The sequence below is a fragment of the Melanaphis sacchari genome, unplaced genomic scaffold, assembly GCF_002803265.2.
Source record: "Melanaphis sacchari strain LSU unplaced genomic scaffold, SCAv2.0 Contig0_pilon_pilon, whole genome shotgun sequence".
NCBI lineage: Eukaryota > Metazoa > Arthropoda > Insecta > Hemiptera > Aphididae > Melanaphis > Melanaphis sacchari.
Window position 1 is genome coordinate 7,096,458 of NW_020270366.1, and position 24,965 is coordinate 7,121,422.

General features: G+C 25.4%; 1 protein-coding gene across 6 annotated transcripts; it reads right to left on the reverse strand.

Moving 5' to 3' along the window:
* Positions 1 to 594: 594 nt before the first annotated feature.
* Positions 595 to 24,965, reverse strand: LOC112591651 (guanine nucleotide-binding protein G(q) subunit alpha). Of its 6 annotated transcripts, none has more exons than XM_025335846.1 (9): positions 23,260 to 24,959; positions 7,680 to 7,864; positions 6,752 to 6,906; positions 6,249 to 6,377; positions 5,693 to 5,821; positions 5,022 to 5,151; positions 4,792 to 4,945; positions 1,970 to 2,077; positions 595 to 780 (listed from the first exon to the last, which is right to left on the reverse strand). In XM_025335846.1, exons 1-9 carry the CDS (start codon positions 23,375 to 23,377, stop codon positions 698 to 700), a joined length of 1,191 nt encoding a protein of 396 aa, XP_025191631.1. In that variant the 5' UTR covers positions 23,378 to 24,959; the 3' UTR covers positions 595 to 697. The 6 variants fall into 6 exon arrangements, with proteins under 6 accessions (XP_025191631.1, XP_025191499.1, XP_025191353.1 ...); XM_025335917.1 differs by lacking the exon at positions 595 to 780 and adding an exon at positions 1,357 to 1,454 and having other exon boundaries at positions 23,260 to 24,961; XM_025335714.1 differs by lacking the exon at positions 6,249 to 6,377 and having other exon boundaries at positions 23,260 to 24,960.

Sequence of the window (24,965 nt, forward strand, 5' to 3'; positions counted from 1 at the left end):
TAAAATAAAAATAATTTTTCATTAAAAAAACAATTATGAATACTTAGGTAATTAGGGGGGATAACATTTGTTTTTTTTTTTAGATGAATTGTTTTGTTTTACTTACACTTAAACATTTATATTCTGATATTAATAATTTCTTAATCTCATTAGATTTATGTACACATATTTCATATTGACATATTTTTTTAATATTTAAATATTATATAGTTTGTATAATTATTATAACATAAGGGTTAAATGCAATGAACATCATATAGGAGATTAACCATATATTTTTTTTAAATAAAAAAAATAAATTAAATTAAAAAAAAATGCGCTCTTATAAAAAGTATTAATCATTATTTTCTTTCAATTAATTTTTACATGAGTAAAAAATTTGTATTAAAAAAAAAAATTTAAGTTACCCTTTATATGTTATGTTATGTTATCAAAATCATGACGGATTTACACCGACTTACACACGACACCAACATTAACAAACTGACACTCATGGAGATAAAAATGTGAGAGAAAACGTACTCTGTTAAAAATATTGTACAAAAAACATAGGATACATTTTCTCGTTTTTTTTACTTTTTACTTTTTTGTTGTTTGTTTTTATATATAATTAGGATTTATACTAATCGTATTGTTATTTTAACATTATAATAGTAAAAAATATTAACATATGGGGTTTTGCGTTATTTGTGCAATATTACACAAGGTTGTATTCTTTAAGATTGGATTGTAGTATGGTGTCTTTCACTGCCGCAAAGACAAATCTAATGTTTTCGGTATCTGAAAATAAGTAGTAGTTATATGTTGAATTAAAATCCAAATTGCAAAGTATCATATTTTAAAATACATGCTTGTGTTATTATTAAAAAAAAATAACATGCAAACATTTAAATAGATGGTGTGTTAGTAAATTAAAAATGTTTGATATTACCTTAAGAAAATTATATGCATAATGAGAAAATATTGATCAGCATGCAAAAATTATGGATCAGCATTTCAAGCAGAGAATCTAATAATTTAAAAACCCACAAGAAAACGCAAAATTTATGAGTAATAGCTTAATTAATTAATGTATAGTATATCATTTAAACAATTAGGTATAAAAAATAATTAAAAAAGACAAAACACACTAAGTAAAATAAAACAAATAATTTTATTGATTTAATAATTTTCAATAAAATACAATCAAAATAAAATATGTTCTAATGTTTGTTAGAATTTTTATTTTTAAATAATAATATGAGTAGTAATAATAACGATGATGATGATAATAATAATAATAATAGTAATAATAATAATAATCAGAATAATAATAATAATAATAATAAGAAGAATAAGAATAATGATAATAATAGTAATAATTAATAACAATTAGGCTAAATTGAATTCTTTTAAAGCACTTTGCATAATTGTATCTTTAACAGCACAAAACACCAGTTTTATATTTTCTGTATCTGATTTGTTGTAAAAACAAGCAGCATGTAAAGAAGAAACATCACATAATTAATATTGTTATTTAATTAATTAATTTTATAAATGTGTAAAAAAAAAAAAAATCACTAAAATAAAAATAAAATGGATTGTATAATAGCTAAGAAATTATAGATAAAACTAATTGTTTACATGGATAGTTTTTGGTTTCTAAAGATAATATTAAGATAAAAATGTATTTGTTCATAGTTATAATTACATGATAAGGTTTAGGTTCATTAACTATATATTTATTTAAATAAATAATTTAAAATTGCTTCTTGACAACATCCTGACAGTAAAAATACTATACATCAAATAAGTATTGAAGTATACATTATGTTAAATAAAACTGATGTTTGGTAAGTGTTGAACTGTAAAAATATAAACTTTTATTCATTTTCATTAGTTCATGCATAACCACATTGTATAATACAATTCACACAAAAAAACCAGAAGTCCCATAAGCTCATGCACAATTATCAATTCTGTTAAATACCTGTGGCACATGTGAAATGTGAATAAATTATTTTCTCACTATCAGGATTTAAATCCACAAACATCCTTAGTATAAACTCTCGTGCACTTATGGCGTCCCTTTGAGGACCTAAGACAATTCAATTGGTTACAAATCAGTTAAGTATTTTAGACATGACTATTATTTGTAGTCATATAAAATTAATTATATATTATTCATCAACTTCATTTGTAATAGAATCATCTATTATACGAGTTTTAAAATGAATAACAACAAATCCTTAAACTAGGTATCACATAACCAGATAATAAATCAACAAATCAATATATAGTATTTAATTGAATGTTGTAATTGAAGGAGTTGGATTAAAATTTAATTTATATCATTCGATAAAACTTTTATTGGTGTTATAAACAAAAATTAGATCTAAAACGACACTGCCAAAGTGTAGAGCCACCAAATTAAAGGTACCAACGTCTCAAACGTTATTATCACTGGTTTTGCCTACTAGACTTTTTTAGCTGCGGTATTCTAAAGTCCTGTCTTCGATCTAGGGTATCACATACAGCGAGTATCACTGGTGCTAGTTTTTAATAAAATATAACAAATGTATAAGTATTTTTCTTTTAATCATAATAATTTGATGTATTGTAAGTTTAACACAACTACAATAACAACTAGAAAGGCGAGGTTTAAAATTAATAAAAAGGTATTAATGCAATATTTATGTACAAATTGACAATTGGTAATGTGAAACTAACAGGAATAATTACAGAATGGAAAATGTATGTTATAAACTAATATAATATAACCTGTAGCAACTGTAAAATGTGAATAACACATGCGATCAGGGTCTGGATTTGTTTTAAGATACATTTTCAAAATATATTGCTGGGCAGCATCATTGTCTTGTTTATTACCTAATTATCAAAATAAGTTTTTCATGAAAATGTAAAGAAACTAAAAATTTAAACACTCAAGTGAAATATTTTTTTTTTTTTTTTTTTTTTAAACCATTGGTTAAAAATTATACCTATAAACAAATAGTAAAAAAATTCATTTTAAAATATTTATTTTAAAACACAATAAATCATGTTTAAATATTTGCAATTATATACAAAAGATTTTTAAAAAAATACCAATTTACATTAGATATGGAAACCAAAATTAATGCTATAATTTTTTCAACATCAAATATTAAATTAAAAATCCCAACTTTAGTAGAATTTAACTAAGATGTTTATTTGTATTCATATAAGATCAATAATATTGTAACAAATAGAACATGAATTTGAAGTTGTAAAACAATATTTGGTTATAATTAAAATATGATACTATGCTATTAGTTCTGTTTGTTAAAACAAATCGCATCTGTTAACCTTATCCAATCATTTAAATGATAATTGATAAAAGAATGATATTAAATAGTATTATTACTAGTATATATTAACATTTTTCAATTTTCAATTTTTAAATAAAAATATAAAAAAATAGCTTTAATCTAAGGATGTTATGTATTATTAACAGGATTCAGATTTCAATGTTCTAAAACTCGAAAATATCCTAATAAAATATTACTTAATGCATTAAACAATGAATTTATTAAAAATATGCCAAAAAAGTCTTTTTAAAAAAAAAATGAATAATTGTATTATTTTACATTAATACATAATTATATTAATTATATTGTCTATATCAGGGTTTCTTAACCTATGGTACGCGTACCACTAGTGGTACGCAGAAAGCTCAAAGGTGGTACTTGAATGAAAAATAAATATTTATTATAAAATAAAATATTATTTCGTTTATTTGATTACTAAACAAAATAGTCGGTTTTACTCATGTTAAAGATAGAAATTGAGATAAACAATAATTTTTATAATGTTGTAATGTTTGGTCGATTTATATTTTAAAAAATTGTACATGCTTAATTTTACTTTTGTTTAATAAGTTCTATAATTTTTTTAAGCAAAATGAAAAAAATAGTTTTCTAAATTAAATGGTACGTAAAAATTTTCTAGATGTGTAGGCGGTACTCGAAAGTTAAAAGGTTGAGAATTGCTGGTCTATATTATCAAACTTAATGTAAATGGCAGCATTTTATAAACATTTAGTCATTCATCATTTTATAACAAATAGGTTCAACTTATGTAATATTTTAATTGTTTTTTCTGTCATTAAGTTTAAGGATATAATTTGTTCTAAATTTACACATTTGTAGATAATATACAAAAAATGTGCTTAAAATAAAATTTTCTTTTTTGAATTCTTTTTTACACAAAGCAAATATTATGCTTGGAAAGCATTATTTTATTGCTTCTAGAAAAAAATAAAATTTTTATTAAAATGTGAACCTTAATTATTAACCCTACATATATACATATAGTAAAAGACACTATTTTATTAAAATATTAAGTACAAATATGTTGGAACCAAACAATATATATTTAAGGCGCTCAATATGCTAATGTCATTTTGACCTCAAAAATAAACTCAATGGAAATTATGATTTTGTCTTGCGGAATCAATAAAATTGGATTATAAATATAGCTTTTTTAATACAGTTATCAAAATTTGACTATTCTGAGGTCTATGAAGTCATTTTTTAAAAATATAACACGCTGCACCAACCTCTATCCTAAATAGGTATCAAACAGTAGATTAATAGAAAATTATTAAAAGTAAAGTGGCATCTTAGTTAAAATATAATGGTGAAATGTTATAGATATGCATAAAATTTAAAAATTTCATAAGATAAAGTATGTTTAAATATTAAATATCGTCACTTTATAATTTTTATAACAAAATAATATTTTTCAACATTTATAAGTTTAAAGGCTTACCCTCAAAGTCTGGAAAGTAGTCTACCAGATGAGAATACATGATTTTCTCTTCGAGAAGATCCTTTTTGTTCAAAAACAATATTACTGATGAGTGTTGGAACCAAGGATATGTTATGATAGTTTTGAATAATGCTTTGGATTCTTCCATCCTATTCTGAAAATAAATAATAATAGTAAAAATTAATTAAATGTAACAACAAAATATTATATGGAAAATAGTAAATACATACTTCGTTTTCGGACTCAAAAAGAATCTGATCATATTCACTAAGTGCCACTAAGAATATGATGGATGTTACATTCTCAAAACAGTGGATCCATTTTCTTCTTTCTGATCTTTGGCCTCCAACATCAACCATCCTAAATGTAAATATTTATTATTATTATTATTAAAAAAAAAAAAAATTGAAATTGAAATTATATTAAATTATACCCAAAATTTACTTCATATAAAAAGCATTTGTTAGATAATTGTTTTTTTATTTTTATTTTAAGCAAAATAATATAAAAAGCTATTAATATTCTCTAAATAATAAAATAATTAGTATTAAAAAAAAATAAAAATAAAAATCCATAATAAAGCACAACAAAATGATAATTTACTATCAAACAGCAAAAAAAAAAAAAAATTAAAAGCTAAAATAATTTTAATGAAAGCTAATTAAATAAATAAAGTGCAACACCCTAAAATGTATTGTTATTACTGTAGTGATTATAATCAATTAAAATATTATTGACAAGTTAATTGCATAAATACATATGATTAGTTTAATATCAATAGGTAAATATATAAATAAATATATCTATTTTATTGAATTTTTTTATGGAATATAATGGCTTATAGGGTTAGCTACATCAGGATATTAAAGGTTTTGGTAATGTACATGTTTTACAATGATACCTGAAGACAATACCATCAAGATCGAAAGGGTACTCGATAATGCCTGTAGTTGGAGCCCTAGCCCGTAGAATGTCCTGTTCGGTAGGTAAATAATCGGGGGCCTCGATTCTTGCTAAGTCGCTTAAGTAACTGTGTGAAATATTATTATGTATATATATTTTAAATACATTTTTTATTTAAAAAAATACTATAAGTAATCAATACATTTTATGATTTTGTATTAGTTGTTTTTTAAAATAAAAGTTATAACGTATTGTTAATTTTTGAATTTTAACACGTTATCCTATCACAACTTCTAATCGATATGAATATTTTAGTTTTACAGTATACATTAGAACATGATGTTTATGTTACTGTTATATTTATTTCGCAGAAACCATTGAAAAAATAGACTATGTAGTGTGTTTGATTAGTATTATTAGCAATAAACAATAACATCCATGCATTTTAAAAATAAATTGGCAATAATATATGAAGAAATAGATACACATAATAAACACATGCGCAAGCAAAAAACTTATACATTTAAAAGTGTACATCATGCTTTTATTTTTACCTAAACCGAATTTCTTCTAGATCGAACGGGTATTCGATAATGCCCGTCGTGGGTACCCTTACTCTAAGTATGTCTTGTTCTGTGGGCAGATAATTTGGACTGGCCACTCTGTCTATTTCCATTAAATAACTGTAAATGAGTATAAAGTTATTGGAAATATTTTAACACAAAGAAACAAACATTCTAACCCCTAATATAAAATTTTAAATGTTATTAATTATAATAAAGTAATACTCAAGGTATGTACTTTCAATTTATTGATTAATTATTAGGTATTCTCAATGTGACTAAAAGTTATATACTTTATTACTTATTAAAATATTACTATAAAAATAATTCATATATTTTATTTTAAAACAAGAGGACTGTTTTTTTTTTGAACAGTTTTTACTGATAACTAGATTTCTCAACCAATAGCTAAATCCATTTTAAATTAATCTTTTTACATAAGATAATATATCATAATATAGTAAGTGTTGCCAAGAGAAAAGTTTAGTACTTACTATTTAGCAGAATCTGTGAGCTGATATTCGCGCCTGCGATCGTAACATTCTTGAATGCCGGAGTCTCCCCAGAGTGCTTTGATCGCTTCGACGTATGGACTTTCAAAAGTCGTAACGGTTTCAAAATCTACACTTTTAATGAGCTCCGCACGTTCCTTTAAAATACATTCATAAATATTATAACATATGACACAGTATTCATTGTAATCATAAAAATTTAGAAGAAAAATAATCCTTTATATTTTGAAATATAAAAATTTATAACCATACAGAAATGTAATAATACTTTAAGAGAGATTTAATTTCAATAATGTTTGAACGATGTTGACAGTATATTAGTTATAATTTTAATTATTGTTAGGTATTTATAATTAATGATTATGTTAATTTAGATAAAACAAATTTGGAGTTGGTACAAAAGATGAATCTATTTTATACTCTGGATCTTCAGTAAGGCATAATAATGATTCATAGTATTAGTTAAATACATAAAAGTTAGCTTATCATGTACTAACACATCAAATATCAGTAAAAGTAAAGTAAAAATTGTTAAAGATAGAAATTAACATGAGAAAAGAATATAACATAAATATAATTGATTTGAGTTTCCTAGTAATACTAAGTTAGTAGAAAATGAATGTACTTTGTGGAAAAACATTAAGATTTAAGATAGTTTAAATGTAAAAAGTCTATTAATTAGTCTATTATTATTATCAATAAAAAAAATATATATACTTGGAAAATGATATTTATCATAATTACATATTAAGTAAATTAATTTGATTAAAATAAAAGACAATTTAGTATATATTTACAAACCAACAACACTGAATATATATTATGAGTAAAAATATAAAAATTGAGTAGTTACTTCTTTTTAACTTTTTAAACTAAAAATTTGGTGTCATGTCAATTAGTAATAACTTACAGAACATGATGGATCAGAGTAATGTATTTTGAGCATGTCCATGGCCCTGATCATACTCTGCATGGCCATGAATATATTTTGGTATACTAGTTTGATGAACCCTCTTTTGTCTTCGTCGGAGTAACCAGAACCATGGATAATCCGCATTTGTTTGATAAATGTGGATTTCCCTGATTCACCAGTACCTAAGCAAAAAAACATTAGTTATAATATTAAATTAAATGTGAACTAATAATATTATATTAAATATAATATAGACTAGTAAAAAGTAAATATATATGATTATCAATGGTTTAAACTTTTGAATGCACAAACACTAGAGTTCATACGGTTATTTTATAAAAACATACTTAATTTATTTGTTTGGTATAAGCTAATCGATGAATACATTGCACTTGGCATCTATTATGTAACCTATCAATTTTTCATACAGTTAACACAATTAACCTTTTATTTCAAAAGATATTTACTGAACAAAATAAGATAGACAAAAAAACATTTATTGGGTACTTCTAATTTTAATTTTTATCCTCAATAATTTAATTTATTTTTGAACTAAAATATAGGCATAATAATTTTACCAAAGTTAGTTTTCAAATAAATATTGTTATAGAGTATAGGCTATTTAGGTAACCTAATATGGAATATTAATATAAATATTTTATATACATTATTAACATCATTCCTAAAGCCTTTAAATAGATTGAATCCTAATGCTAAAGTTAAAATCATATTCCTCCTGAAAAGTAATTAGATTGCTGCTTGACTCTTTTAATTTGTTATTACCTAGTTATGTTGTTGTATAATGCTATAAAAAACACTAAGTATTAAATATTTTTTATAAATTGAATCAGATAAATTAGAGTAATCATGTTTTGGAAAATATCATTTTGTGATGTTAAATTATAGTCATAATATCTATTAACATAATTTAAAAAAATAATTGATTTAATATTATCTATAGATTTATACTTAATGATAATATTGTGAGTTCACGAGTCGGAATCATGTAAATTATTAGGCTAGATTAAAAATAAATGTAATACCCAATTACAATTGTTTATGTTGAGCTGCAGATACTTTAAAAATAAGTAGTATTTTTGAATAAACTACTGATTGTAAAGAAGGTATTATACATTTTGTAAGTATTATTATACAATATGCACCACATTTATTATTTACATAATTTTAATTTTTATACAAAGATCATTTATGAGATTTAATAATTTATTAGAAGGGCAGTAAAAAAAAAAAAAAAATGTAAAACAAATAATTAACAAATATGTCATGTAGTGAGGTAAATGTTTAGATGATGACCATAATTGGAAAAGAGAGAGTTTGTCATGCAAAACGAATACATAGTGTGCTAAAAAGAAACTAATGTGTGAAAAAATGAGCCTTAGGTATAAAATAAATTATTAATTGTAATTAAATATTAAGTTTAATATTAATTTTAACATAAATATTATAAAATCATCAAAAATAACGATTAATTGAAGAGTGTATTTTAAATACAAATTTAAATTATAGTTTATCAGAGATAATGACCATTAGATATCTTATACATATAAGTTATAACCAATTTTAATTTAACTTTAATATTTTAAAACATAAAAAAAGGCGAAAATGCGTGACCTTAAATATTACTCAAATTTTAATTTTAAATGTCAAAGAAAAAAAATACATTTTTATTTTATCAATTATTCATATAGTTTGATGTAAAGATAGTTTAAATTTATTTAATACATAAAAAAAGAATCTTTTGTTTGTATACTAAATATTTGTGTGAATGTTTATAGTAATTAATTCTACAAGAAACAAATAAAAATTATTTAAAAACGCTCTAAATTAAATTTTAAGGTAGCTTATCAAAAAATTGTATTTAAACATATTACATTAAAATTCTAGGTATGCAAAACATAATATTGTATACAATTTCATTTGTTGCATTATAATTGAATGTGATTTTTTGGAATTTTACAATATCAAAATGTCATAAAAAGATTTAAAAAAAATAGAATTAATAGTTTTTATGATTTTCTACACATATATAAAATATATGTAACTATGTAAGGGTTATTGTATTTTCTAAATAAAATAAATTAACAGGAATGATATATTAGCATCCTCTCTATTTCGATAACATATATAGAGTAAGAAGTAACGAATATTTAAAAATAAAATCGTTTGTCATGATACTCGGCGGCTAGGCTTTTCGTTTAATAGATAGTAAACAAATTCAGTTGTGGTCATATTATTAGAAAAGTGTGAAAATTGGCGAATAAATAAATAACAAATTACAATCGATATTATCGTTAAAAAGCATAGAATGAAATTAATTCGGCGTAACCGAATAATAATAGGTAACTGATGAATAATTTTGATTGTTTTCTTAATAATAAAATATAGGTTATTAGTATAATAATAAATAACGCGTCAGTCGACAATAAAGCATGTGATTTCCGTAATAATTGTAATTGAGATCAAAAACCAAAGATAACACACAATGATTTACTTTTTTCATATGAACAAACGCGGATCAGTTAGTGCTAATTGAAGATTTATTCTTTTATTGAGCTCAAACTTTGAATCGAAGTTATGATCACTGTCGTAGAAACTATTAAAGGGAGCTCGCTCAAGAGGTAGACTACAAAATGAAAGCTTCCAATATTTAAAATTTTGAGTATAAGACTATTAAGGGCACGCATCGTTAAAAAGCTCGCATCTTTTATATTGTACACGGAAAACCCCAGTTCCGACATCATGACGGAACTATTTGAAATTTGTATAAATTATTATTATTATCACCGCCGGCGACAAACATAGGGAGGGCACAGGGGGAGATATGTTGGCGCGCGTGCGCTTTAGAGTGAACGCGAGGGGGGGGATCTTAAGTCTACGGAATTGAAAATGGCACTATATTAAGTGGCCCCGAGCTCGAGCGAGTGTCATCCCCGCCGCTGTCCCCAGGGGCCGACCCATAAAGCGCCCGTCGCGGAGCAATAGTTGTGCTTGCCGTTTGGGCAGCGCCGCCACCGTCGCCGCGGGTACTCTGCCGGAAATTTCGAACAGTGGCGGACTCGCGTAATTGTGCGCAATCCGGCAACGCTGTGTGAGTCGTGAGCACGCCGCGATCGATTGGTACCGGTAACGGCATTTACACTATTTTTTCTCCTCGACACGATCTGCGGCGGTGGCGGAACATTCACACACGGCCGCCGACGCATTATTATTTTATACACACGTCGTATATGGCACGCCACTATCAGTAATAAATTTTTGTTTTTCCAAATTTTCAAAGGATGGGTATGAACGTTTTCTCGAACTTGTCTCTGTTTTTTGAGCTGAATTCATAACCCTACCAATAATTCACTCCCTTCCATTCTATTTTAACGTAATCACCAGTTAAATGAAACAGTTTTGCAGGTAGTGGTTGGGTGCCATGGGCGCAGAAACTAGTTCATCACTAATAAATAAATTATTATTTTTTGAAAAAACGCAAGCATTGCCACTATACTTTAATTAGTTATATTTTACTGACATAATAAAAGTGGTACACGTTAAATGTGTAACCAGTAAGTTTCCAGATTTCAAATTTATGGCGTTTACCATTCACATATTATACAAGTACAAAACATTTATAACTTCAATAAAAATAATAAATGTTTATAATTTTGAAAATTAGGATTAGGTATTTAAATATACATTCAGCGTTTTATTACCTACCTAGTACCCCTGTGTAGATAATAAAATTACTTTTAGACTTATATCATAGATAGATTAAATTGGTATTTCTAATAGATATGATAACTATAATTACAGCGCAAGTTTTCTAATTCAATTATTAAAAAAAGTTAAAAAATATTAGTCTGTTCTTTTTAATGAATAATATTTCTTTAATTTTCTTAATTTACTTAAATATTATTCTTAATTATTTTATAGAATATATATTTATAAAGCTAAATTTTTAATATACACCTACTATTATTTCATATTAAATTATTAAATCAGTTACTTTTATAGATAATGTTACGTTATGTTTAAATATAAAATGTATAAGTGAATCATTAAAATGTACGTAGGTATAAGAATATAGGTATAATATAATATATCATGGTATAACTTATTATACATTCACATTGGATTAGATAATGTATTTAATCGATATCCTTAGTTTACATTTGTAAGTTAGATAAAATTATTTGTTTAAGTTAAACAGATTTAATTTATCTGTATCAATATTTCATAATTAAAAATAAATTCAATTTTTCAAACACAATAAAAAATTAAATTAAGCTTTTTTTGTATATTTTAAAATGGTATACAAAAATTAGAAAGATTTTTACATAATCAAGGTCGTTATATTAACAGTTTTACAAACATTTAGTTAACCTCGAAATTAGAAAAAATACATAAATTACATGATTCATTCACATTCTACCCATTATAGATTGTGCAAGATTGAGTCAACCTTTTTTAATTGTATTAAAATCATGTTAAAAAATTACAACTTTTATATAAAAAAAGGCATTAAAATTTAAACGTGATGGAATCAAATAAGTATATCTTTATCAAAACATATTTGGATAAAATAAATTTTATTTTAATTTATAATCGGAAAAAAAAACATTTATTTGTTATTTGATGTTTTTAATATGATTCATATTGATCATTACTGGAGAGTAGTATATTAAAGAACTACTGTCACAGTAAATTTTAATACATAATTTATAAACGGAATTTTTGAGATTTCCGTAAAATCCAAATTTTAAAATATGCATATAATGTACAAATATATATTAAATATTTTGTATAGGTTATAACCAACATTGTTGAGAAAATTAAAGTCAGTTTAGTTATAATTCTATAGTAATTACTAATTATACCTGTTATCAATTATTGCACCTAGCATTTCTAAGGTTATTGGTTAAAAGGGATAAACCAAAATACAAAAATCGAGTAATCAAGAGTATTACTAATAAGACAATAATTTACATAAGAAAATTGAAAATGTTCGATGTTTTTTTTTACCTTTATTAATAAAAATATTATAGTACAACATTTATATAGAACTTAAAATTTTTAAATTTATGTAAGTGATTATATAAAGAATCCAACGGTCTCAAAATAAATAAATTTAAATTAGATAAATAATTATTAACATTAAGAAAAAAATATAAGTAATTAAAGGGTTCACAAAAAAAAAAAAAATTAAAAACCTCTAGGTATTTAATTACTTTATCAATACTTTGAAAATAAATAAATATTTTATATTAACTACTCAAAATATATATGTATCTAAATAATTAACTTTATTTTGTATTCATATTTTTTGTACAATAAAATAACTTGAATAAATTATTTGTCTATCTTTCAATCTAACCAAAATAATATATGATTACAAAATATACAAATTAAATATGTAGGTAATTCATTTATTCTCATAATAATAAATTTCATGAAAATATTGTATGCTTTGTAAAAGAAAACTAAACATTTTAATAGTTAATAATTATAAATGATAATATTTTTTTTTCTCACTTTTTTAGATAAAAATGTATAATTCTTGTTTAAAAATTACGTTCAAATCATTTAATAATCTAATTAATATAAAAACGTATCCATTATAATACATTAATATAGGTTGTATAAATATATAATTTTCTTCACATTCGGTCTTTATTGTTGTTAGAATTTCCGAAGAGTAGAAAATTTTTATTAAAAAAATATATATTCATAGGAAATATATAATATCTATACATTTAATTAAAATAAATACAATTAATTATATATAACATACAAGATATTTTATGAAGACATTTTTTTAATTTATATCATTTAAGTATAACTTTATTTTAAATTAAAGTAGCTAATAAATCAAACTAGCAAAAATTATTAATAACCCGATAAAATATATTTATATATTTTAATTTTTTTATTAAAAACCTTTGGTAAATCGTATTATTGTTTAATAATAAACTATAATCAACAAGTACGCAATCATTGTATTTATTTTGTATTTATACAGATACACTAAATTCTAATGGATATTTTATATTTATACATTACATTATACATAATTAAACAACGTATAAATTGAGCATTGGATTTTAACCGAGTTATTTTTCTAGCCAAATGTAATAAACTCTTAAGTAGAAAATTGAAATATACTTTATTTTATACTCATTCAAAATGCACATCTGGAAACTATTGAAATACTTCTAGACGATAAACTTCGTCCCTTTACGACCAGATCTATGCGAGCACATAAAATAGAACAAATTAAAAACATTTTACTAACACACATGTATTAACCGAAGTGCACAATTAATGTTCTTTGTTGTATATTTTCATAATAATTTCATTGTAAAGAATTTTATAAGCAATAATTTTCATTTTAAGGAAATACAATGTTCCATCACCCAATTAAATATGTATAATATAACACGACATACTATTTTTATCGTATTTCAGAAAAACATGGCTTGAAATAATATAAATGAATGCAGATAACTCAGACTATCTATTTAGTAAAACTTTAAGTTATATTATGAATATTATACTGCCAACTACATATTATTATTACGAAATTAAACAATTTCAATTCTTTAGTATTTTTAAAACATATTATACTCTTTAAATGTAATAATATAATTTAAATTAGGTACTAATACTATAGTTTACGCATCAGTTAATACATTTGCATAAGTGTTTCCATCGTGTATACAAACTCTTATATAATAATCAGTGTTTAAAACTATTAATAAAATTAAACATTATATTTAAATACATGTGAAATAACCTATTAACTAAACTACATTTTTAAAATACTAAATAATTTTTTATACTTAAGACTAGATAGTATAATCAAATAAAATCTTTTATATAAATTTATAGCTAAAATTTTTATTTTCGAATAATTTTCTATATTAAAAATCCTTTTAAAAATTATGTATTTATTATGTATTATGTATCGTAACTAATAGTTTGAAATTTGTCCTTAACAAATTACGTAAACATAATAGCGATTTTTTAATGGTTGGCATATAACAAAATCCCATGTGGATATCAAAATCATGGCCTTGCAACTTCATAAGACAAGTATCAAAACGTGATACGTTTAACCATAAATAAATTTCAATTAGATATACTTGGCAGGGAGGAAAAACTTACATTATCAAGGTAATAGTTTTAATCCCTGCATAACGATAAAAAAAAATGTCAAGGACGATAATAAAGATTTTAATAAAAAAATATACATATTCTACTAGAAAATACCTGCAGGGTATCATCTTTTTACTAGGTTTCTTTCCCTTGGGCTCTTATAATTTTATCATTTGACATTGATGTTTCGAAAAAGTGGATTTGTAATTCGAATAATAAACAATTGAACGAAAATAATATTGTTAGTTTCATATAACCATCACAAATTGTGCAATTGGATATCAAATACATAGCAAATGTCACATAGTACAAGTAATACATGAATCTAAATAATAATTAATAACTTTATAAACTAGAATCAAAAGATCAAATATAATACTGAAATTTTCTAAAAAAATATAGGGATTATAGTTATTTAGGTTATAATATATCAATATAAATATAATAGACAATTTTAAGACTAAAATAAATTTGTTTCAGCAGTCTAATAAGTTATTACTTATTAAATAAAAAAAAGTTCAAGTGATCTTGGTACCAATAATATAAATGGCCTTACGTGGGATTTGACGATATGATAATGGATAATCAGACTTTAGTACGTATTTAACTCATTTAAAATGATAGCAGGGACAGATAAAAACATGAGAATTATTATTTATTAGTCATTAACCTTCGAACTCGCTTCCACAATTAGAGTGATAAAAAGAGTCTGTAATTATAAATCTGTAATACATACGTCTCGAATGTAAAATTAGATACATCCTAAGATAATCCTTTTTTAAAATGAAAAATATCATGTAAAATACAAAACATTTATTTAAAAATTATAATTCATAAAAAATTCTCAAAATAAGATTGAAATTTATTAGAGGTAGGTCAAACTTAAAAATATGGTCTAGAACCGAACTCGAACCAACTTTTTAATATAGTATATCGAACTTCGAACAGTTCCACCTACCTCTAAAATTTATAAAACTATAAATAATTGGGGAACTTGCTCTGCTGTATAACAAGTGTCGAGTTGTTGATACGATGAAATTGATTTTTAGTGGAATCCTATATTTTAAAGGCCATTTTATAAGGCATTAATATTGCTATTAGTAATAAAATAGGTTGAACTAATTTTTACTAAAAACAAGTCGTATATACCTTCATATACTAGCTGATAGCTGTTATTTATGTCTTAACTAATAATTCGATTAGAACGGCATGAATAAGATTCTTAGTAGGTAGCTTAAAACTAATCTAAATATCATTAAAGTTTAATTGTGTATAATATACAATAATATGCAGTAACGAAAAGCTGAAAGTTCTTACAAATATTTAAAAAAAAAATCAACCGTTATTTATCGTTTAAATATCAATTACCTATGTTGAAATTTGAATTTTGATATCTTTATAATAGATTATTTATAGAGATTTTTAGGCTGCAGTAAAATAATATTTCACATATTTTCTTGATTTTGACGAATTCGATAAAATTTAAGCTCTTTAAACACACATGTTAAATTATGCCTATGTATTGTTAATTTACTAAAAAAAATGTATAAAAAAAAATTATCAGCAATCTTAAAAATACATTTTCAAGCTTTTATAGTTGATCAAGCATGACAATCTTTATCAACACTAAAAAAAAAAAAAAAAACATTCGAAAATTTTAAATAGCTTAGAATTAATCTAAATGTGCTGATAATTTTACGGTATACAGAAATGGAGTACTAAAAGAATGTTATAACTTATAAGTTTTTACGATAAATATTTTTAAATAATAATAAATTGACAAGAGTTAAATTTTAAGAAGAAATACGTTTTAATAAGTATTCGATATTTATATGTTAAAATTTTAGTTTCAAACATTCTTAAAAAATATTAATGTAATTTTATGTTAAGGTATATAAGCTGTTATTTTGAAAAGAATTTAGTATAGTTATTTTGACTATAAAAGTATCAACTAAAACCACAATTTGCAAGCAGTAACCATTTTCTAAGTTGAATATCGAAACATTTTTTTTTCTATATGTAAAACATAAATACGGACAAAAAAAAAACCATACACATTGTTCTAAAACAAATTTATCATTCGTTCAGAATCTAAAATAAACAGTATTTTAGATAATTACGTAAAAGTTTTGACTTGAATTCAATTTGATACTTATATTATTATAATTATTTATAAAGAGGAATAAAAATATACAATTGATTAATAATTGTTGGTTAAATATGATAATACTATAATACATATTAAAGACACTAAAATAAATAGAATCACTATTTTTCATCTATTTTAAAATTATTCTGTAAATAGTAAGACCACGTTCAGACAAGAGCACATATTTTGATCGCGAGTGAAACGACCAGAATACAGTAAGCAAGCCTGATGTAGAAGTGAGCAATTCTTATTAAAATACGGTCATCAAGTTTAATCAAGTCTGAAAAATACAACTAATAAAACGAATTTTTTTGTCCGTCACACGTGCAACAAAGTAAAAATACGTTCAGGCGGATTTATCATAAAATACCGAGAAGTGGTTAGAAAGGTAAAACTTAAATATATTATAAATGAAATCGAAAAAAAATTTGGTTGTAAATCAAGCTGTTTTTTTTAGACAAAACACAAACCGCTTGATATTGTTAATATATGAATAGATATCTTATGTTTTTGAAACAGTTTTATATTACTTACATATTATGTCTTAACACTATTATAATATATCTTTTGAATAATTTATTTTTTATAATTCCCATAATTTACAATAAACCTAGATCCTACAATCTAGATTTATCAATGATAATATATTTTTATCGAAGCATGCAGAGTAAGTATAGTGCCTACTGTGTGTTATAGAACCAGTATAGGTACACTCATATTTTATCGCCGAAATGTCTTATAAAATTATTTATATAGACACACCCCTTGACGTACCTACATACACTACATTAAGGATTGGTGACGACTTTTAAGTTTAATGTAAGGAAACACGTTTATGAGTATCGAATATCAAATAATTATTACATCAGATCTGTTCTTAATAAAATATTATTATAAAAACTTTAATAGATATACTTAAGTATATAAATCTGTGATAATAGAATAATATTAAAATGCGTCTTATAGCGGAACCAAAGGGTAGTCCTCTAAGAAAAACAAATCCTAAAAACTAACTCAACAAATACGAACATAGATATTTAAATTTAAAATATTTTGAGCCCCCTGAAAATGCTTTCATCAATATTTGCGCAAGCGTTTGGTGACCTATTATAATATATTTATAGAATCTTAGTTGGTGGTAAGTTTAAATATAATATGTTCCATATTCTGTGATATTTAACATATTCACTCATCATCATGAAGTAATAAAATGTAAATCGGCTTTATTGGTATTATAATTTGCTATTAGTAAATACATATGAACTAAGAATGAACATTAAACGATTATTTTAAAGTAGTTAAAATGCATAAAAAGAAATATTTAAGCCTTTTTTTTTTTTAAAAGGATCGAAAAATAAATAAATGATAAATAAAATTCGACTTCTTGTGAGTAAATAATAATTTACATTTTTTAGAACAAATATTAGTAATTTAAAACATATTTTGTATTTATATAAGTAAAAATATCTGTATATATTGTATATAGTAGGTACTGATGTTTTATGTTCATTTATAAATTGAATGTTCTAAATATTTATAAATTTCTTATCATGTCACAATAGTATTGTTATTTTATTAAAATGTTAGAATGTAAGAAATAGATTTTAAAATGTTATACTTTGTTTGTAAATAAATAAAAAATTTAAATCATTTATCATGTTTTTTTAGCTATGAAATCTCTTTTTCCTCTTAATTTTATACTTAGGTACTTATTAATATTAAACATCAAGAGTTAATTGCACAATAATTCTAAATTAATATATTTTATTTGTAAACTTAATTTAAATAAAATTGAATGATTTATTTTTTTGAAATTTTGTACTTTTCATAATTGTGATATTGTTTAAACTTGTTATTTGTTTGGAAAAAAATAAATATATAGATATTATCTATTATTTAATGATGTTTTAAAAAAAATTTATTTATTTTTTATTTAGACAAAAGATAATAATTGAACAATATGCCAAAATGTGTTTAAATATTTAGTATGTATATAATATACTATATAAAACAAATGTAAAACGTGTTTGAAAACCTGAAAAAAGTCTGAAAATTAGCATTTAAATAATTGTAAGAATATGATTAGGTAATACAATATAAATGGGATCTAGTTACATAGCAGTATAGCACTATACCAACTTTTATCAAAAGATTTTTGAATATAACTAAAAAAATACAGATTTGATTAAAAGAAAAATAGAATTAGAAAATCATTTTTGAAATTAACTACCATTTTGTAAATGCACTTTATGTTAACTATATACATGACAACATATTAACCTATAATCTGGCTATGAAAAACTTACATTTTGAAAAATATAATTCAAATATATGCATTTATTAATTAAGCTATGTACCTATTAAACCATACTTGAGTGGGATTTTAAATAAATAGTTAATTATTACTAACTGTTTTTCCTGTTGTAGTAATGTGTGGATAATTGAATAAAGTTTAGAAAAAGGGTTAATCAAATCATACTTGGATCTTTAAAACTTTAAATAATTTTGTTTTTTAGGTCATGAAACATTTACACTATCTATTCTATTGATATTTTTATTTTATAAGTTTGGACATCCAAGAAGTCTACTCTTATTCGTCTAATACCTGATTTAGAATGAACAGAGCATGATGGTCAACTACAAGCTGAAATATATAGGTATTATTACTTTGAATTTTTTTTTTTTTTTTATGTATTTAAAATTATAAAAAATGTAAGCAAATTGACAAAAAGCATACATAAAAGCATTAATAATAATAAGTAGTACATGAATGGCATAAATTGGAAAAAATCATCCAGCGGTAACACTTTTCTCTTGAATTCTATTTTGAGTTTAGATCTTTTTTTTATTAAATTTTTGTCTTTGTATTAGTTTTTAATAAGGATTCAATGAGGATTTCTTGTTATAACATTTGAGTCAAAAACAAGGATCAGATTTTGATGACTGTAAGGTGAGAGTGAAAGAGTATAGATTGATCTGCTGTTTCTGAGATGGTTTAAATTTTATAGATGTTGGATTTTTTACAGCACTTCATACCTAATTTTACAGATACTTCTTAAGTATATATTTGTTTTAGAAGTATAGCAACAATTTATTTTTTAAATTAACATTGTAGTTTAATAATCTGTTTTTGGTCTAGGTAATATGTTTATTTAATGTACAACCTAAATAACTGATACTGGAGGTTGATATCTTGATTGTTTAAGAAAATTAGTGATATTGACCCTTATTTTAAAGTAATGGTAAAATGAGTAAAAATATTATAGTTCATTTTAAAATTGGAATACAATGGACAGTGGTTACATATTTTATAAATAATTTTTTAAATGTTGATTGGTAATTTATGGGTAGTCATGAGAAACACATAGAATTGTGTTTGGAAAAATCATTACCGATGTGCAAGGGTAATTGGATAGTCCATTGTGTATATTCTATATTTTGTTCAGAATAATAGAAGAAATAGTACTTTAAGAACATTTTTTTTTTATAAAAATTGAAAAATAAAAATAAGAGTTAAAGCAATTTTTTTTTAACTTAGAAGTCTAGAGTGACCTTAGTATAATCATGAAGTATAAAAATTATTGATAGCACATCATATATAAGTAAACTAAAGATAATTATTAAGTTAATAACTTTGATCTTTTGTAAGTAAGCAACCAATATTTAATTTTCAATTAGAAAATCATAATTTATAAAACCTACAAATTATAGTAACAACTATGTTGTACTTAGGACAATATTAATTAACAAATATTTTGCGCATAAAAAAAATATAGACATTTTAACTAGGTATAGATTTTACCTATACATTATATTACAGTATATAATACAATTATTGTACAAATTTAAGGTTTTAAACACTGATAAAAAGGATATAAATAAAATGTGTTTTTAATTTTTACTACCTACCTATCTACATGTAATATTTTTAAAAGGATTTTAATGTAACATTTGTTAATAACTTAATCTATTTTATATAGGTACTATATACATATTATAGTAGGTATAATTAATTTCATACTTAAAATTAAGAAAATATAACTAACTATAATAAGTAACAAGATTATTTAATGATGGCTCTTTTAAATTAACATCAAAGACATACCTATTATTTTTTTTTTTTTTTTTAGTTCTTTGTAAGTTATATTATTTTTATCAATGAGCTTACCAACTATTAATTACTTTTTATATTAAGTACCTACATTACTTTTCCTGATATATCTAAATGATACTGTGTTACAGCATGAGAAATGATGATATTAAATTATTTGCTAACATTTGCTTAATATAAATAATCTCGTTAATAAAATATTTAAAGTCTATGTTATTGTATGTTCATGATCAAGAAAATACACTAGATAATAGGTATTGACTATTAATAGATAATGCAATTAATGCATCATTTTGTGATATTATTTTATCAACTGGATATTTACACATTTAAATTTCATGGAGGATGAAATTAAAGCTATTAAGTTAAGAAAATAATAAAAAAATGAAAGTCAAGCTGATAATATAGGTAATCAAAAGTATAAGTTTGTTGGTAAATAGATTTTTATATTAAATTTGTGTTATTAGTTCAATTAATTCCACTAAAAGTCAAATAAACAATCATAGTAGGTACCTAAATATGTACCTACTAATTGTCTTTTTAAAAATACACAATATTTAGCAAAATTAGATAAAGGTTAAATATACATAGGTAATATGTATATTTAGTTTTTTTTAGTTTAAAACTAATTTTTATATTATTATTTACCTGTTTGTCAATTTTCACATTATGGTAAATATTTTAATTTGTAATAATTAAATAGGTGCATTTTTTTTTTTTTTTTTTATAATATCAAAATATTCACATTTATTCTGCAATATTTGATAAGAAAATATGTATTTAATTATGAACTTATTCAAAGTTAATTTACCTACTATTAACATTAACTAAATTAAAAACTCCATTAAAAACAAATATAGGAAGAAATATATTTAGATATGAAACTACAATGATATTAATAATTATTTAATACTAGATTTTTCTTTTGTCAAAACTTAAGTAAATGTTAGATTCTAACTTTAGAACAAATATCTAAGTAAAATAAAATTGAAATAATATTATTTTCTAATTATAGTGATTAATAGTAAAATTTTATTTACATGAATAACTTTAGTTTCGTTTAGTTTTTAGAATTTATGGTAGCTATATGTACTTAAAACAATTACATTTTTAACTAGTTTTGGATTTTTACTGTATTATGTATAGATGAAGTTTAAGATAGTCATTAATATTAATATTTACATTTAATATATTTTTATTACTTATACCTAAATGTAAATCTAAAACATTAATCAAGTAATTAAAAAGAAAATATTAGTTAAAAATATTGAAATTGATTTTATGATTATAGTAAAAAAAAGAAATCTAAAGCATCATCATCTAAGACTCAATTAGGTCATGTTAATAGTTTTGGATATTTATTAAATAATAAAGTAAGAGTTCAGATAAGTACGAGTCCTAAAATACGTTTTATAATTTGACTATGCTTAAAAACTGGCTGTAATAATTATTATTAAAAGTTGAATAGATAGTTAAATTGTGTTTACTTATATGTTATGATGGTAAGAATATTATACTTACATATTTTAGACATATTATATTACCCATGACTTTACTTAAAAGAATAGGTATAAGAAAGAAGACTTACTCAAATATGTTAAGTTTTTTAAAAATTCAGTTAAGTAGAAACTCAATTTTCATAGTTTATATTATAATTAAAAATATAGCCATTAGCTCAATTGCTAACACTAAAACTATTAAAATATTTTGGTAAGGTAATTCTATCTTGAGTATTCTATATAAAATCATTTTTTTCAAGCTATTATTATCTATACAGAAGATCAATGATCAAGAACGAGTTTAAGCATTGTCTTATTATAGTTTTAGGTAGATGCTCCTTAATTATTCAACTTTTAATAAAAATTATAATATACTTTGGTATGCTTTTGTTGAATGTCCTCAATATATAAGAATAATGCAGTATTATGTAGGTATAATTTTATATACAAATAAAATTCTTCACAAAAGTCCAACAGATTTTTAACTTTCCTACCTTAGGCATTCGAACAAAAGTAATCTAGGTACACGAGAAGTATACTGACAAACACATTTATGAGATAATATTGACCTATGTGTCTATCAATGGGTGAGTTAACAACGAAGAAATCTAATTGCTCACTATAGAGGTGCTGAGTGGACTATCAGTAGGTACTTACCAAGCAATAGGAGTTTGAGTTCTCGCCGGGCGTCCCTCTTGTCACGCCGCAGCTGTCGTTCAATCTCTTGGTTGATGCGCTTCTGTTCCTTGGCCTCCTCAGATAGACAACACGCCATTTCTGCGGTGACAGTAGCAGCACCTTGCGGCCCGGTCCACCACGATGACGGAGGACAGTGGGCTGCCGCGGCGAGTCCGTTATTACTTGCTGCACTGTCCACCCGTCGTACTCACCACCACCACCACCAACGCGGCCAGCAGCAGCAGACACCTCGTGCCACTCCACAGTGACTCGCAGCGCGCCGTGCCTCACCAAAAACGCACCGTGCGTGTGGGTGTATGTCGTCGTCGTCCAACACCACGACTCTGGTCGTCCGTCACCCTCCTAGGAAGGCGGCGACAACCGGCAGCACGCCATCGTCCATGTATAACACATCTCCGGAGCCGGTGCTGCCGGCGGTGGTGCCGTGAGTAGAGCCGGCGTGGTGGCGCGAATCCCGGGTGGGTAGTCGTTGACCAGTGGATATCCGGCGACGAAATCGGCGGTCGCGCGTAAAAACGGAACGAAGGCGAGCCGCACACACACACGCACACACACACACTCTCACATACAAAACTCCGCTATCCGTCGATGGGCGACGGCCGCACACACGAGAAAAACGACACGAGCGCGCACGCACACACTAACCCGCGGAAGGGCTCTAAACGAAAGGAAAAAAAAAATGCCAATGCGACTTTTAGCGCGTTCGGTTCGGCACAAAAATATTAACTACATCACTCGTGCACACATTGATAATATACGTGTGCGAGTGTTATATTATTATAATACTATATACGACGACGTGTATAATACGTAAGTGTGTACGAGTATGTGTGTGTGAGTGTGTGTGGGTACGGCGATATCTCGCACTCGGCTGGGGCGGTCGTCTCGCCGGCGCGCGGCTGGGTGTGGTGACAGCGGCGGCAGTGTGCGCGCGCTAGAGCGAGAGAGAGAGCGGGCGAGCAAGTGATGAAGACGTTGCGGCGGCGGTGGTGGTGTGGCGAATATATTCCGTGTGCGTGTGTGTGTGTGTGTGTGAGTGTGTACACGATCCGGCGGCCCGTGTGCAGCAGCTGATGTGAAACGGACGGTCGACCGGAAATTTTAATCTACACCACCGCCGTGTACGAGCAACAACAACGACGACGACGACCACAATCGTACCGAGCACACGGGGGGCTACTGAACGCCACCACCGCTTCGGTAGGCCGAACGATGTTGTACGTTAACGTTTCGACGACACGAACACTGGTGACGGAAAAACGGTTACGCGAACGGCCGTTGTAGTGCACAGTGCAAGTACTCGCACCGAGTACCCCGACCGACACGACGACGACACTATACTCGGACAACTCTCCGTTCGTCGACCGTTGTCGTTGTTGTGACTTGTGTGTGTGGCGACTGTTGTGCTTTTTTCGCTCTTTTTTTTTTTTTTACGCGCACGCACGCTCGTTCACACACACACGCGCGCGCTCACACACACGAGGGCGCGCACGCGATGGTTCGCTGCTGGTCCTGCTGCTTGGTGCCGGTGCCCGAGCTGCTTGGCGCTGATGCCGGTTGTCGGCGCGGCCCTATATTATCCTGTTAGACTTAACTCAATTTTAAAGAAGCCAATCATTTCTGACAAGAACACCGCACTGGGTTTCATACTTTCATAGTTTCGT